The following is a 16,301-nucleotide window of genomic DNA, read 5'->3' as shown; positions in this document are numbered from 1 at the left end:
TGTATATATGTATATATGTATATATATATGTATATATATATATATATAAATATAATATGTATATATATATATATACATACAATATATGTATATAGATCCCCCCTCCCTTCCCCGATTCACCCTTCTTCGCCGCTTGTCTCTCGTTCGTTACGTATATTACATATTTTTCTTTTCTTTGTTCTTCTTTAATTATCCTAAAGCAATTGACTTTTATTAAGGAATGATTTTGTGCACCGCGCAGAGTATGCACAGCAACGTAGACAGGGCCCACCCTCGCGCGACATTCTGTGCTGAGGCAACGGGGACCGGTCCGCGTATAATTTCCACTGGAACAACCGACAAACAAGGTTTTCGTTAAATAAAAAGAAACAAGAACGCGTGGGAAACACATAGGTAGCTGCGCGACGAAAATACAAGATTGTTCCCGAATTCGACCAAGATTCGGAGAATAAAAGAGAAAAGAAACATGCAAAGAAGTGACTCCGATTTGTCGTGATTGCGAAACTATTATACTACGCAATCCGACTATTACGGAATGAAAATATTTATGAGACACAATTTTCTTCGCTCGAAACGTACCGTATGGTTTGTGTCGAAAAAACGATATTTTCACGAATCTACGTGCACGTTGGATTAATATACGCGGTGCTCGTGCAAATACCTTTCTCTAATTAAGGAACTCGGTTTTCTCTAACGTGATAACTTCTCAAAGGGGTTCATTGGAGTATCTGTTCCCACCGGGGGTAAATTTCCCCCGAATGCACTCTTTTATCGAGATGCGTTACGTTAAGTTTGGAAATCGAAATTTCGTACCATCTTGAACGAATTTATACACCGTGTGCCGTCATAAATATTTTCTTCCGAGCAAATTTGATCGCTAATACCGCGAAAGGAAACACGCGACTTGAAATAAAATAAAACGAAGAAAAAAGATATCATTCGTTTTCCCGGGGAAATTTATAAATTCTTTCCCTTCTTTTTTTTTTTTTTTTAAACGTACGTAGTGTCGATCGTGTAAATGTACGAGTTTCATGGACTATTTGTTAATTGCGTAATAGATTCTACGAAAAAATTCTACTCTATTTCTGGAACATATCTCTACGAAAACTTGTATTTTTGTAACAGATACGATGTCGAAGACAATGTTTAAAAAATAGGACGAATTAATACCGGAAATTCGTGGACGGACTGCATTTCGTAGAACGTAACTTGCGAAGTTTGTATTTATTTAATTCCTTTTTGTTTCACAGATGTCGCAGTCGCCACTCTGTGTTTTTAAAATGCAAATTTTGTAGAAAATGGACCAAGGAATAAAATGAAATTTTTTTGTATACACTGTGACGTTTGGTACACCGTGAAAAAAAAATGTCAAGTTTATCATCAAAGACTCGTGCAGCTTGAACTGCACACCGCGTCGTAGGTCACTTGTGAAATAAAAATTTATTTCGAATGTTTCTAAAAACGCTCCACACGTTTCAGATATCCACTTGATGAATGAAGGTGAAACGACTAACGTGGTATTGTTTAATAAGAGATAACGTTAAAGATAATAATATTTTCAAAAATTAGACTTCAAAACCGACGTCCAACGATGTTTAAACAACGCTTTCTGAGCAAGATACGTATTTTATATACAAAGATTCGACCAATTGCGTATCATTTTTTCATTTTCTCAAATTGTAGAACGTTTCTTTGTTCTCTTTTATTTTATAAGACAACCCACGAAACCCATATGTTTACGCGACCGATACAAGATGCATTAATGTGAGACACGAAACACGTATTCGATTATAATCTATTCAATGATCGAATAAACCAGCGATCCACTGGCAGATCAAGCGTAATTAAATATTTTCTCGAAAAAAATCATTAAAAGTGAGTCGAATAATTACCCGAAACCGTCTCCTTCCTGATATCGGCGTACTGCTCGTGCATGGGGTAATCCGGAATGGTGGAATAGCAGCTGATTTCCAAATATCCGTTCTCCCCAACATGCAACGCGGAAATCTCTATCATTAATTTCGCAGTGGCGGACATCAGTTGGTCCTTGTGACGCTTGTGAGGATAGTGGTTTACCAGAGTAATATCCACCTAATCGAATAAGATACAAAAACCAGTTGAATAAGAGTTGTATCAAAGATTTGCATTGTTCTCGTTTACATTGTACCGTTTCTCACTTTAAAAGTGCCGTGGTTGAACAAATAAAAGTTTTCTTGCTGTTACCGCAAGAATACCCATCGATATTCAATATGTGAAACTCACGATGAGACTGAAACTTGTTTTGATACCATCGATATACATTCACGTTTGAAATTGACACTCTTGCGTCGAACCATTCGAACGAATATCGTGAAACGATTTGTGGCTTATCGAGAGATGCGATTATCCTATCGATACTTATCAATTACATCGAGTCGATGCCTACTTTAATTGCATCCACAATTTATCGGAAATAAAAGACGTGGCGGTTGACACTCGATGATCAGTTTGAACGTTGAGCGTAATTAATAACTTTTTCAGATCGAAATTTGATGATTTAATCGTTATGTATAACGATTTAATTGAAACAAAGAATTGGAATGAAAGTGTGAGACCGGTTTTCAAGAATGAAAAATCGCGCAAACATATTTCGTGAAAAATAATTAAGTAGTATCTGAATGAAAATTTTGCTCGATATTATTCGAATATATCCACCACGCTGATAGTAGATTAGCTACGTCATTGTCTTGTTCAGGTTTCATTGTACTTCTTGTTTGAATTGTATCGATACTGCGTGAAATGTGAAACATATTGTGCATTAGTAGTGGTATTGGTCAATAACAAACTTATATCAATACTTGTTCGATACCTCGACACAATGCTTGGAAATTGATACGTATCGATATTAATGAGTATGTCAGTGGATTGTCGAACGCATCACCTCTTATTTCACTAGTATATTTTTCATCTGGTAAATACCATTGTTACGATTATTCTCAAATTTGCTTACAATAAAATTGAACAATAATAAATGTGCAAATCGAATAATAAATTAACATTTTGTATGAATGTAGATACGCTCTCTGTCATTTGAAAATAAACGTCATGCGTTGGATAGTGAAATTAAATTTCGTAAACACGAGCCTAAGGAGAATCGGGCTTAACTGTGCCAGGGTTGAACGAATAAAAAGCGACAAATGAACAATATCGATAATAATACGTATTTTTTTTGGAAAAAGAGCAATAATAATAGAATATTATTCTATATTAATAATATAATAATGCATTGAAGAAGTGAAGGACCACAATACCTTGTTTCTTGTACTTACCTCTTTCCCGTTTATGAACCATGTCAAGTGAGGAACTGGATGTGCAGCCGATGAAGTGCAATTTGCCTCTAAACTCTCGCCGACCATGTACACGCTTTTCTCGAATGTGATTTTCGGGTTTTCAGTCTGTGGTACTGCATAATTTCATAACACTAATTAGAATAGAATTGTACGGTCTGCAAACCGGGTAAGAGGACTTCAGTGCTTCGAGCTCGATTAAACATTGCGTTTCCGTTGTTTAAGGAAGAACAAACTCTACTTGCAATGATACTGCTCGAAATAATTAAGGGATTCGAGGTACGATGAAATATCAGATTGCAGAAAATGAATTAAATTTCAAAAATGAAAGAGGCGCAGTATATTTAACGTTGTTGGAAAATTCTTTTTGAATTTTTTCACTCGTGCAATATAAGCACAGGTTCTGCTTCAAGTAACCAAAGCATTGGTTATCGTATTTAAATACGTAATATTTTAATTATTTTGAACAGTATCATATATTATTTCCTAGAAATTGCATTTCCAAATAAATTCGTGTTTTAAGATGCGTGTATCGGATAATCGTAATGGCGCATTGTAATTGCAAAGACATCGCATTTTATTGCAATTCTACTTTACGACATAAGCGGTACGAATGCATAATTAATTGATCGATCAACGAAAGAACGAGTGGTAGATTTTATTGTTCGACATTTTCATCCAGCGATCGGTTGAAACGAATGTAAATTTTTTCTTTTGAATTTTAATCGAGAACGTGCTCAATGAGTCTATCTGAATATGACCATTTGAATTCATTCGAGCACTTTTTTAATACAATAAAACAAAACCTGTAACAACCTTTTTACTTTTCAAGATCTATTCATGTTCACCGTACGTTTCACGACGAGCTCAACCCTTTCGCTGTAACTAGGATGTTTTCATATCCCACTTTGATTGTTTAATCATCGCTTTCAATTTGAAATCCCTCGTCACCGAAGAGAAACGAGACGTTATATTTCTCTATCAGAACGAAAGGGTTAAGTTGCATTGTGTTGAGAAGTGGAAGGGCTGACCACTTAACAACAATTGAGATTGAAAATGAAAGTCTAACGTTTGAAACAAAAGCAGGTTGTTGTTAAGGGACCAATGATCACACAAAACGTCAAGCATGTATCCTAAGTAGTGGGGATATATTGAATAAGTGGGGATCACTTTTATTGGATTAATTACCTCGATAATTGCACGAATCTCGACATATGTTATCATACCGGGTTTTTCGTAACTATCTATAATAGATCATATATATGTAGGTTCTATTGTAGAAATGTTGGTAAAAAATCTTCGAGAATAAACAAATTGAAATTCCCCAAATCTAATTTTGAATTTAAAAAATTTTAGAATTCTAAATTACAATTACTTCTATATAGTTTTATAAGTGATTCTTTATGAACAGAAACTTTCAGATTCGTTGAATTTAAATTTGAAAGGGTCGAGAATTCTAATTAAAACTCCCTTGATATGTTTTTATAAAAAAATTTTCAACAGAAAGATCGAAACTTCTTAAATCTAAATTTGAAGTACGGAAGGGTCAAAAGATCTAAATAAAACAGCTTCCACGTGGACAAAAAAATTCCTTAAGCGCAACAAAGTTTAGTCAACATTGAACTTAATCCTGTACACCGAGGTGGTTATTTGTATCTTGAGAACTAATGTTGATATTTACAATGCACTTCAAAACCTGAAAAACGTTCGTCCGTAGAGTTAACCTTCTTCTACATTATAAAATATACATTAATTAACATCGTATTATTCGTGCTCTTGTGTTCAGGACGAGCACAACGAGTCCTAAAAATTCATAAATTGTTGTTTCGCGACTCCTTCTCGATATAGGAAATATCCCCAAGTGTACTGTTCCAGGATTAAGTTTCTCATCGTTCGAATGCAATCACTTAAGCGTGCGCTCTCGAATGAAAATAAAAACGACAACGAAACTGAACAAAAACGTTTCATCGATTACGAAAGCCACAATAAGCAATGCACGATTTTTTGTTTCTTTTTTTATTTTTTTTTCAGGGACACTTTCGCTTACCTATAACTTTCATTTGAACGATTTCGGAAGCCTCGGTATAAATAGGAGTCGTCATTGAGACCTGACAGGAATATGAACCGGACGCCTCGAAACGAACGTCCTTTAATTTGATTGTCGTGCCGTTTTCCAAGTACTGTAAACAGGTGGTGCATCGTTCTGAACTTTGATCGTGTCAAGCGGTTACCTAAAACCTCTTAAATAACACGCGGCTGGCCGCTTCCGCGTGCTCGTTCAAACACTTCGGCATTGTGCCTTTGTTATTTGCCTCTTGCGTGCGAGCATGCTCGAACGGGACGTATCGATCCCTCAAAAATGGATCAAACGACCGGTCTAATCGCGTAGGTGTCAAGACGGAGGGAGAGGGGAAAAAATAGAGACCGTATCCCCCAAAGATAGCCCGTATCCGTTCAAGCGATATAGGAAGTGTCACGAACCACCGGCCGCGTAGCTGGTTTTTATTATTAAAGTTGCATGTCCCGATGCATGCGCTTGCCGGCCAGCCGGACGAGTCTGTCTCGATATTGTGTCCCGATATAACGTCATGCTGGCTACGTTGGTACTGTACACAGTTTCAATTTCCTCGGGTAAACCGCGTTCGCGTTATTTCAGTGGTTTGTTTTAAAACAGTCTTCGACGAGGCTACTGCTCGCTTATCCTCTTTAATGGAAACCAATCTTTCTGTCTAATTTTATACTGAAATATTGTACACTATATACATTGAACGATCCCATTAGAAACAAGTCAGTTTCAATATCTTCGCCGGTTTCTATAACAATGAACAATTAATTACGATTAATTGATAAGTTTTTGTTAAAAAATTGTACGACTTCGAGGTAGACGTCACACAGTAACGATAGTTTCTTTGGTGGGTGGAAACGCAAAGAAGATGATCGTCAACTTCGTCTTTTCGAACGTAATGTCCAGTTTTCTATCGCAGAATTCGATGGTGTGACGAATTTCGAGAACGAAAGTATTAGGGTATATTTGGTAGAGAAGTGAGAGTTTTGGACATTTTTAGCTTCTAATACGAGGCGATGAGATGTAAAGATAGGAGGTTGAAAGAACGGACCTGACATAAATGTGGTAGCATGAATAAGGGGAACATGGATAGTGTCGAGCAACTTTTATTTGTAATTAGTCGTAGGTATTACGACTCGCAATTTTTTCCAAGACTGATCTTTCAATCTGCCATTTGTACACGCGACATAGTATCTAGCTTAAAGATAACCAATTTAATACTGTTACACTTGAATATCTTAGAATCTATTAGATATTGGAGAGATATATCGTAATATTTTTGTTCTTCAAATTCGTTACTCTATCAAATTCTTTCGTAAAAGAAAGACCCTTCCATTAAAAAAAGAAAATGAAATTGATTTTTAAATATTCTTTACGCCTTCACCCAGAAAGAAAGCATCGCCATTGCAATGTGTCCTCGAAGCTATAAAACTTTTACTGTTGTCACTTTTCTGCCCAACACTTAAAATATCAAAGGCATTAAATTGACCTGTTTCTAGTTAAACACCCTACATATGTAGTTATACATTAGTATATGTAGTAGTGCATATGTAGTTATTCTACATACGTTTAAATTTTGAGCTTGTTGAATATTTCATACGAATTCAATACGTCTTACTGGCACGAATAGAGATATCGATAAAATTATATAAATATTTTTATTACATTTCAAGTTACAATCATCCTACTGTGTGCAACTTCCTTTTTTTCGTTGTTGTAGATGTCGGTGTTCCTCGGGAAAAACTAAAAAAATTTTATTGGAAGTAATACTGACTACAGCCTGAGCATTTTTGTTACTTAAAAGCTTATTCGTGACGTTTCTCCATTTTAATAACGAGAGTACACCTTTTTTAGAAATTGTTAGCTTCGTTGTAAATCATCCAACAAATTAGCCTGAACCACAAAGTAGGATAATTGCGAAGAGTTTTTTAAAAGAAGTTTCACCGAATTTTAGCAATTTTTATATAATAAAATTACGATATCTATTTCAATTAATACTCTGATCGTTATACATATAATATAGCTCGTGTACCAATTTTCATTCCTTGAAAATAACTTGGACTACGGTACCTCAACATTTATTTTATTTAAAAATAAACATAATTCGTATTAAATTGTATATTTTCTGTATTCTATGATATTTTCTGTAAATAATTGCTTCTTTAAAATTCATGATGTACATTCGTTTTAAAGCTTCAGCAGAAAAGATCAAAATTTGTAATCATGAGGTAAGGAATTTAAAATTTACTATCATCTTTATATACATGTGTCGCTAGTAGTGTACCCATGTACATTGTAATATGAAAGGAATTTTGCTACGCAATATTTCTTCCGTTTCTTGGAACAAACTGAATGTACAAGATCGTAGTTCCTAGCTACAGAGTAATACGACAATATTATGAAGTACGATTGGATAACGGAAAGAAAGCGTGTAGTCGTTTATTTTTGTTGAGGAGATGAAATTTACTTTACGATAAGAAAACGTAAGGGATTTATTTTTATCAAATCGTAGCACACCGAATGTTGCATTGTCAAATGTATTTAAATAATTGAGTACTATTTCAAATAATATTTATTTCGCTGATATAAATAAAATTTATAACCATTGATATATTTTTTTAAAGTTTCAAGTGAAATCGATCAAAATATTAAACTGCATTGACCAGTTGAGTAAATATTAAATAAATGCTTTTGATCTAGATAAAAGATAATAATTTAATTATTCGATAAGACTGCAAACGTAAATGATATCATTCATTTTATTTTAATATTTATCTCTTTTGTAGCAGAGCTAGTGGAATAAGAACATCTCTGACCGGACAAATAAAATGTGATGAGTGTAATGAAAAAAGTAAGAATAAAATTGAAGTAAAAAAGTCTGAGAAATATAAGAAGGAAAACCATTCGAGGATTAAAGAAAGAAATTGTTCATTAAATAACTATTATATAAATATCTGTTCCTAGATAAAAGAGGATAATTTTATTTAATGTTGACTCTTTATCTTCGTAGACACTCGAGTTGCCCACACCTGAATTGTAATGTCCACTGGCCGTATTATCGTAGCCGGATATATGTCTCAGAGGGAACACGGTAAACAGAACAGACGCGTTTAGTGGGCGATAAAGTGTATGCGTCACTTTTTCTAGGTTACTCTTGACGTTTCGGGTACAATGCAGCCTGTAACGCAAAGTAAATCGTGCGATGCACGAACCCCCGTTGCAACGCGGGTGCACTCGAAAGAATGCAATCCGCATTCTATACCCACTCGATATTACATTTTTCCCTATGGTTTCTTCTCTATTATTATGAGAATTTTGAAAATGACCGAGCAACTTGTTTTCAATTAAATTCAACATTTACAAATTATATGCTATTATTGTTAAGTACCAAATTATTAACTTCGACTGTCTCTTTTCAAGAATTCATTACAGATGTGAATTAATGAACATATTATCTTAACGACTTATCATGTACTATAATTAATTGGTGAGTAACCATTTGGTATAAATATCAAGAAAGAGATATATATTTTTAAGGCGTACATATTTTTCCAATCATTTATCAATAACCATCGGATTATCTCAATAAATAATCCCATTTGAATAATGTTAATGATATTCGATACAATATTTCGATATTAATTTTGTTGTATACAAGTTTAATGTTATACGCGTGAAAGCTTCAAATTCATCTTTCCTTCCACAGGAGTAATTTATGCGCACATTGAGGAACGTGATTATTATATAATTTCATCCATTTACACGCAAAAGTATCGTTATTAATTTTTTATTAAATTCCGTGTAATGCTCAAAATATGAATATTCAACGTTATACAGGCGTGTATTTCAACACTGTTTATTTGCAATAAGTTAATCTACATATATGTTACTAAAAATAAATTGAATTATTTTTTCCCGATAATTTTTAATCGTTTTGTTTTCTTTCTGAATGATTTTCATTTTTTAGATAATAGGTTTTATTTGTTAATTTATGAAAATAATTGATACGTTTTCAAGAGTAAAAAATTCAAAAGCAGTCTTGAATAAAAAAATGAAGAAGCTGTTGATCTTTCCTCTGAAAGTGGAATAAATTAAATATAGACGGACAGGTGTATTATGTATTATACTTGATCAGACAAGTAGAATAGGGCAACAATTGGGCCGACGAATCTACCGGAGCTGAAGTTTCATTACTACAAATGTAGTCTACCAGATAATATTTATTCTAACTAGTTAATTCTAATAATAATTTATTGCAAAAGATTTTCAAAATTTTGAAACGTATCATGATAAACATATTCAAGTTCAAAGATGCGAGTTTTACAAGAAGAGAAGAAGATCCATCATAAATTCAATTTTTCTCCAATAAGTTACTTTTCTGTTATCTATATGTACGTCAAACTTCTATTTTGGGAATGTAATTTAAATTATACCAATTCTAATAACGTTTCAGATTAGTAATTAAAAAGTTTTAGAAGAAAAAATTTCACCATTCGAGCCAAATAATTTCGCTACTTGAAGTAAATGCGTCTCCCGTTGACTCGCAAGTCCATCGAAAACAAACTGACTGCAAATTAAACGATTAATCAACTAGTATTAGTTAAACAGATTGAACTTTAAATGACACGTCCTACAATTTGTACGAATTGTTAAATTTGAAGCGTGATGAACCCGAGCCTATACGTACGATTTATTTTAAAATGGAGAAGAGACCAGACAATTCCGATAATTTATTTTTGAATTATTGGTTCATATATGTATGAACTTACAACGTGAAGTTAGACTGGATATCTATATTGTCGAACTTTATTAATTATAGTCCAAATCGATGGTTCGTTGAATTTAAATATTACATCGGTATTCGTGTCGTAGCTCTATATTTTTGGGAAGAAGTATTCATTTTTATGAAAACGAATAAAAACGAAATTGATAGAACAGAATGATATAATGGGAGTGCGTGTCTACGTGGTGAAATATCTGGACAGATATGAATTTTCACATTACACATTTCAACGCATCAGAAAATCTGTCGTTACAATATGAAACACGGACACGTGAGACTAACACGTAACTCAAACACGCGACCATCTATCGCAATATCGCGAAATCATTAAACACATTGCATCGTTCTATTCCTTTTCCGTGCACACCGCTCACATGGGGGTATCATTGAACTACTTTTTATACGCGTATTAACGGGAACACCCTCATAGTTGTTTAACATGATTAATTAGTTATTTATTATCGAGTGAGCCATTTAATACAATCCTGTAGACACTCTTTATAACTTCTATGAAATAGACGTAACCTAAATTCTCTTTATAATGGTTAATTATTCAGGTAATGAACTTTGAGAAGATGTTTATAGGTGTACAATATAAAGATATAAATAAACGCTACTTCTCAACGGGTAAATAATAAATATACTGTCGTACTTGTTCGACGTTATTATTTATTTAGTATCGTGTAAAACATCTAATAAGATTTTTTAAACACCTCTTACGCCTTCTATTAAATAGAAGAGAGAACGAACAAAAAATTATCCATTGAGCCTTCTAGATATTTTTATTCAGGATACGTTAAGTTGGATTATTTTTTAAAAATTGCATTAAATTATTTGTCCGAAAATGTAATAAATATCACGGAGAGGTAGTTAACGTGCACAAGATTAAAACGCAATAGTAACTGCATTCAAATGCGATATTAAAGTCTATAAGGAATAACGTACCAAAATTTCACTTCAAAGGAATTTTGACTACATTCCATTACTGGAATTCACTTCGGTCTGAAAAATCATTCCTTTGTGACTGTAGAAGCGATAAATATGACCGGACGATTGCTTAAAAGGCGCACACGTATAATTAAAATGCACCGAGTGACTGTATGCGTTAATTGCATCAAACTCACCTCCATATTCGCACCGTCTACCCGCCATTCGACGAACGGCGGTTTCCTATCCTTTATGTATTGTAGTATCTTCTTGTCATCTTTCATGAATTCGACTTTATGCAAGTAAGCATCTGGGACACTATGGTTGCAATGCAGGGTAGCTGAGCTGCCGAATGTTACGTAGTGCGGTGCTATCAACTGCACATGTACCGTGGATGTTGCATCTGGAAGTCACCGATAACAATGTCTTATTAAATAGTTCGGTCTCTCGTCGCAATTACCTACGATAACTATAGAAGTTAACAATTTTGTACGCGACGTTTATTTCACCATTGAATACGGCGAGCATTTTAACGTATAACATTGCTTCAGTTCCTATTACTTTTGGTACAGATTTATAGTACCTTTCCCTCCGATTTTGAGCGAATTTTCATTCTGTAAAAGCGTGAACGCGAAAATGTAAAATGTAAATAAAAAGGTACCATCGTGCGAAATAAAATATATTATGGTAATAAATTTCTTGTAAAATATGGAACCCAAGCTGACAGATTGAAAGTGAATAAAAAAACAAAAATGATGAAATTGCATTGTGCCCTTTTAAGGGGACAAACGAGTGGTTTAACAATTTGGTATCGTGGAACTTAATCTGACAGATTGAAGGTGAATAAAAAAAACAAAAAAGATGAAATTGCATTGTGCCCTTTTAAAAGGACAAACGAGTGGTTTAACAATTTGGTACCGTGGAAACGAGTAATTAATTTATGTTTCGAACCCTTGACATATTCTCTCATTATTGTGAATCAAAAATGTATGACGTTTTACAACATCGACGATTAAACCGTTAAAATACCGTTTGTAGTTAATTGGAAAACGTGGCGCGAAACTTTGTTAGATACAACAACAGAATATTTCGCCATTCGTGCAACTTCCTCGGTTACAAAATTGTTAATATTTATGTTTGGAACAAACTTGATACTTCATTGGTCGGTGTCACTAAAGCTTGAACATTATTAAATATTAAATATATTATGGAACGGATTATCCTGTCCGTGTTGCTGGGGACATCTATTAAATCAATTAATTAAGACACTTTATGAAAACATGTGCGATTATATCATATTAACCATGTTGCGCTCAAATGTGTATAATCGTATTAAGCTTAATTCGTCAGTTAATTTAACATTAACTACAATATTATGTACAATACTACTGTGTAACTACGATGCTATTCCAAATATAGCGTTAACACAATTTAGTGTACTACTCGAAGGAAACATATGTTAATTTGGACATTACTCGGCTCAATCCGGATCGTCTAAGGCGATTAACATTTATATACTAACTTGCAACTTATTTACCTATTAATCTACAAAAACGATTCAATTTTTCCAAGAGTCAATATGCGAAGAAAGATTCCAGTAAAAATTAAGCACTTTACACGAAAAAGAAGATGGAACGTCCTGAATATAATGAAAAACAGAGAATAAAGAGAAATAGGACAATTAAGTAAACTAGAACCGTGCGTGGGCGGACTACAATATTGAGTATCGTACCAAACAAGTAGAATAAGATCGTTACTAAACAGACGTGCTAAATGGAATGGAGGCAATAAGGAAACTGCCAATAAAATTAAAATAAAGGTAAGTGTGATTTATATTTTACAAACTGCGACACGTACGATTTGAAACTGTGTATTCAATTTTTGTAAAACTAAAAAAATGAGGATAAATTTTCTTTGTTCTTCATGCGTTTATTATCGTTTCACGACTTTGCTCGACGATAGAAAATTTTCTTTCGTAACTTCTATACGAACGCTACTTTATTTTGCATAAATTTTCAAATTTTCAAATTCGCTACAACCATTGGAGATATTTAAAGCAGAGTGTGCAACGTTACGATAACATGTTAATTTGGACACTATGTGGAAACAACTACGATTAAATTATAGGTACACAAGATCCACATTGACGGGGAATTTTTTATCAATATGACTTTAACTAATGAATATTTGCCGACGACATAATCAAGTGTGTCGAGGCAAGCATCTATTAATGCGACGGATTCCTGGATTGAAACTAGGTCGTCTAGGACGACCAACGTTTTCGTATCAACTACCAACGTCCCTAAAGATGTGTATTAGTTCCCTTTCATCTACTAATGTAAAAAAAATGATACAACGTTTTCAACGCTCAACGTACTAAGGAGAATACAAATGGAAATTAAAAATGTTGACGCAGGAAGAAAAAGATCGAACAACGATACGGAATAACAATACGACTGAAACAAACAAGTAGACTAGACTCGTGCATGGTCAGACACGTATAATAGCCCAGTACCATACAGAACGAGCACAATAAGACCGTTACTGGGCAAAGAGACAGCAGGGAAGGGTGCGGAACGGAGGAAAACTAATAAGAGAATTAACAATGGAATTAAAATGAAAGCACGAGTAATTTATATTTTAATAATCCCGGAATCCACGACTTTCAAAGTGGAACGAAAATTTTGTTTCATATTGTCGTGTATGCGTACTTGTTAGGATAAACTCTCTCTTTTTTTTTTTTTTTTTTGCGCGCGCGCGCGTGTGTGTGCCCGAAACGCTTATTACTATAATATAACTTTAATCGCCGAGATGAAATTTTTGTCCGCAACTTCTACACGGGATTTTCGAATCCGTGTCGTTCGTTCCAGGTACTTTGAATCTGAGAACGCGAATTTCCGATCTCCTTGTTAATTCGGACATTTTTGTGAAATTAATTCCCAAAATCGTGTACAATTGTACCGTGCACGGTTAACGTTAATATTGAATTCCCGATTAGATTCGATATTAATTATTGAGTACGCGATACGTGGAAAACTTGGTACATCGAAGAAAGCATCTATTAAATTCGACGATTCCTGGACTGGAAACTAGGTCGTCTAGGACGATCAACATTTTCGTTTCAAGTTTCGACGCTAATTCAATCCGACCGAATGTGATTAATCGGATTGTGTATCCTGTATCCGCGATAGATATGGCTGGACGTTGAACAACGACGTCAAAAATACGGCATGGCTAATGAAACTGTACGGAAGAATGGAGAGGTTTCAGTTGACTATAACTACTTGTGGCAGTACCCTGTTGCTGGGAGGTGTTACTGTATCGATCAGTGAAAGCGCGTGTTACTAACACGCGCGCAGACCATCCGAGGCTTTCAAGACGTTCCGAAAGCACCATATTTGAGGACAACGAAATCATAGAAATGAAGTCATTTCGCGTGAACTGTTACCCGTTATGCACGCGATTTGAATTGGTTTTCATTTACGTCGAAACGTACCCGGGGCTGCCATTCGACGTTCGTGAACCTCGCGAATGCGAATGCCCATACAAAAACAAAGAAATGAACGAATGATCAAAAACGTAAGTAACATTTCGTGTCCTCGTCTCCGTTGGAAATATTTGTATCGCGTTTAACGATTCTTAGAATATAATACAGGGGCGGTAAGTATCCCGTTATTGTACTATTACGATGTAGCACTGTATCTCGAAGCTTGTTTGAAATCTTGTTAAAATCGATAGATCTGTTTCAATGCGTGAATTCATCGGGAATTTTTTCGAACGAATTACACGAACAATGAAACAATGAAAATTTGTAACGGTTTGTATGATCTTTGTACACTTTTAGCGTTGTGCGTTAAAACAAGATTCATCGACAGTTGAGTAATCTTTTTTACCGTGTACGATCTTTCAATATTTTACACGTCACTCATCGATATAATATTACAGAGAAACTGTATAAACCTTCAACGAGTTAACTGTAAACTATTCCACAGATATAAAATATGAAAATTTTTCATATTAAAAATGTAAAGAACAATACAACACGTACTAAAAGAAACGGGATGCGAAGGGAAATTTGAAAAGACCGCGAAAAATGCAAACGCGTTAATTACACGTATGCATCGCCTAATTAGTAACAGTCCGGTGATTAGCAGCAAACTGTTAAAAAAACATATTAAACTCGACCGTAAAACTGATTTCTAATTACCTTGCTAGATATCCTGACAACATATCTCTATAAGTAAATTTAAAAAGCAATTTTTACAAGTTTCAGCAAACATCGTTTTGTATTTCGCTAAGAAGCTTTTTCGTTTTCGTGTCGTGAATGAAACAGCGGTCGTTGAAATGGCTTTCATTCAAATTGTAAAACATATATAGAATTTCACTCGAAACATCTTTATAAACGAATTCTAATGAAAACAGCGCGATAAACCCGACAGGATTGAAAGCGTTATGCACGATTGATGTCTATCCTGTGTATTAAACGTTGTGACATGTAAAACATAATTGCAAAACAATTTCCGTCATAATGAGAATAGAATGAACTGGCCGGGTGGGTGTTTACGATTGCGTGCGACTTACATGAAAATAATTGAAAAATATATACGAATACGATTTTTCCCCAGTGTGCTGGCTGGCGCGGCATTGTCGTATGGATTCTTCGTGTCGTTTCTACGTAACTGTTACTGCCTCTACGTTATTTAATTACGAAAAAAACGTGCTTCTATTTTGTACAGTGGTGTGCCTTTAAACTACACAACTTCGAGCCGAGTCGGCGCTACAACTGACCAAGCTTTTCGATCGTTCGACCAACTCCCATAGAATATGAAACATAGAGCGGAGGCTCACTGCCTTTCAGTTTATCAGGGTATCTTCAAAATCGGATTTGCTAATAGATCTGACACAAAATAAACGTTGCGAGGCAGTTACCCTAGTTGATATCAAATTGATATCTCATCGATAAGTAAATTTTATTCAATGCATTCGTTACTACGTATATTTTGAGACTATTATTACTTTAAAAAATCTAGCGTAAAATCTTATGTATACTTATCGATAACATTTTTTTAATTATTTTATATTTTAAAAATCAACTGTCTTGGACACATAGTCGCGAGGGAAATTCAATATAATCTACATAAGTTTCCAAATATTTTCTGTGCATGAAATTTATGATATCAAATCAATAAATTTATTTATT

At 34.3% G+C, this 16,301-nt stretch overlaps 1 protein-coding gene across 1 annotated transcript; it reads right to left on the bottom strand.

The window, feature by feature from the left end:
• Positions 1-125: 125 nt before the first annotated feature.
• Positions 126-15,861, bottom strand: LOC143153882 (uncharacterized). The gene is made up of 6 exons (XM_076325509.1): positions 15,683-15,861; positions 11,299-11,504; positions 5,374-5,506; positions 3,309-3,442; positions 1,893-2,091; positions 126-326 (listed from the first exon to the last, which is right to left on the bottom strand). Exons 1-6 carry the CDS (start codon positions 15,744-15,746, stop codon positions 214-216), a joined length of 849 nt encoding a protein of 282 aa, XP_076181624.1. The 5' UTR covers positions 15,747-15,861; the 3' UTR covers positions 126-213.
• Between the last annotated feature and the right edge of the window lie 440 nt (positions 15,862-16,301).

This window comes from Ptiloglossa arizonensis, chromosome 13 (genome assembly GCF_051014685.1).
Source record: "Ptiloglossa arizonensis isolate GNS036 chromosome 13, iyPtiAriz1_principal, whole genome shotgun sequence".
Lineage (NCBI taxonomy): Eukaryota > Metazoa > Arthropoda > Insecta > Hymenoptera > Colletidae > Ptiloglossa > Ptiloglossa arizonensis.
The sequence above is the reverse complement of the archived record's forward strand: the minus strand, read 5'-3'. Positions and strand labels throughout refer to the sequence as shown.

Bases quoted from the DNA above. Each gene is read 5' to 3' on its own strand.
- LOC143153882 (XM_076325509.1), bottom strand. From the start codon at position 15,746: ATGCCGCGCCAGCCAGCACACTGGGGAAAAATCGTATTCGTATATATT. The intron at 3,443-5,373 runs GTAAGCGAAAGT...GAAATTATGCAG, and splicing joins CGTTCAAATGAAAGTTATAG to TACCACAGACTGAAAACCCG. The intron at 327-1,892 runs GTAATTATTCGA...CGGTTGTTCCAG, and splicing joins CAGGAAGGAGACGGTTTCGG to TGGAAATTATACGCGGACCG.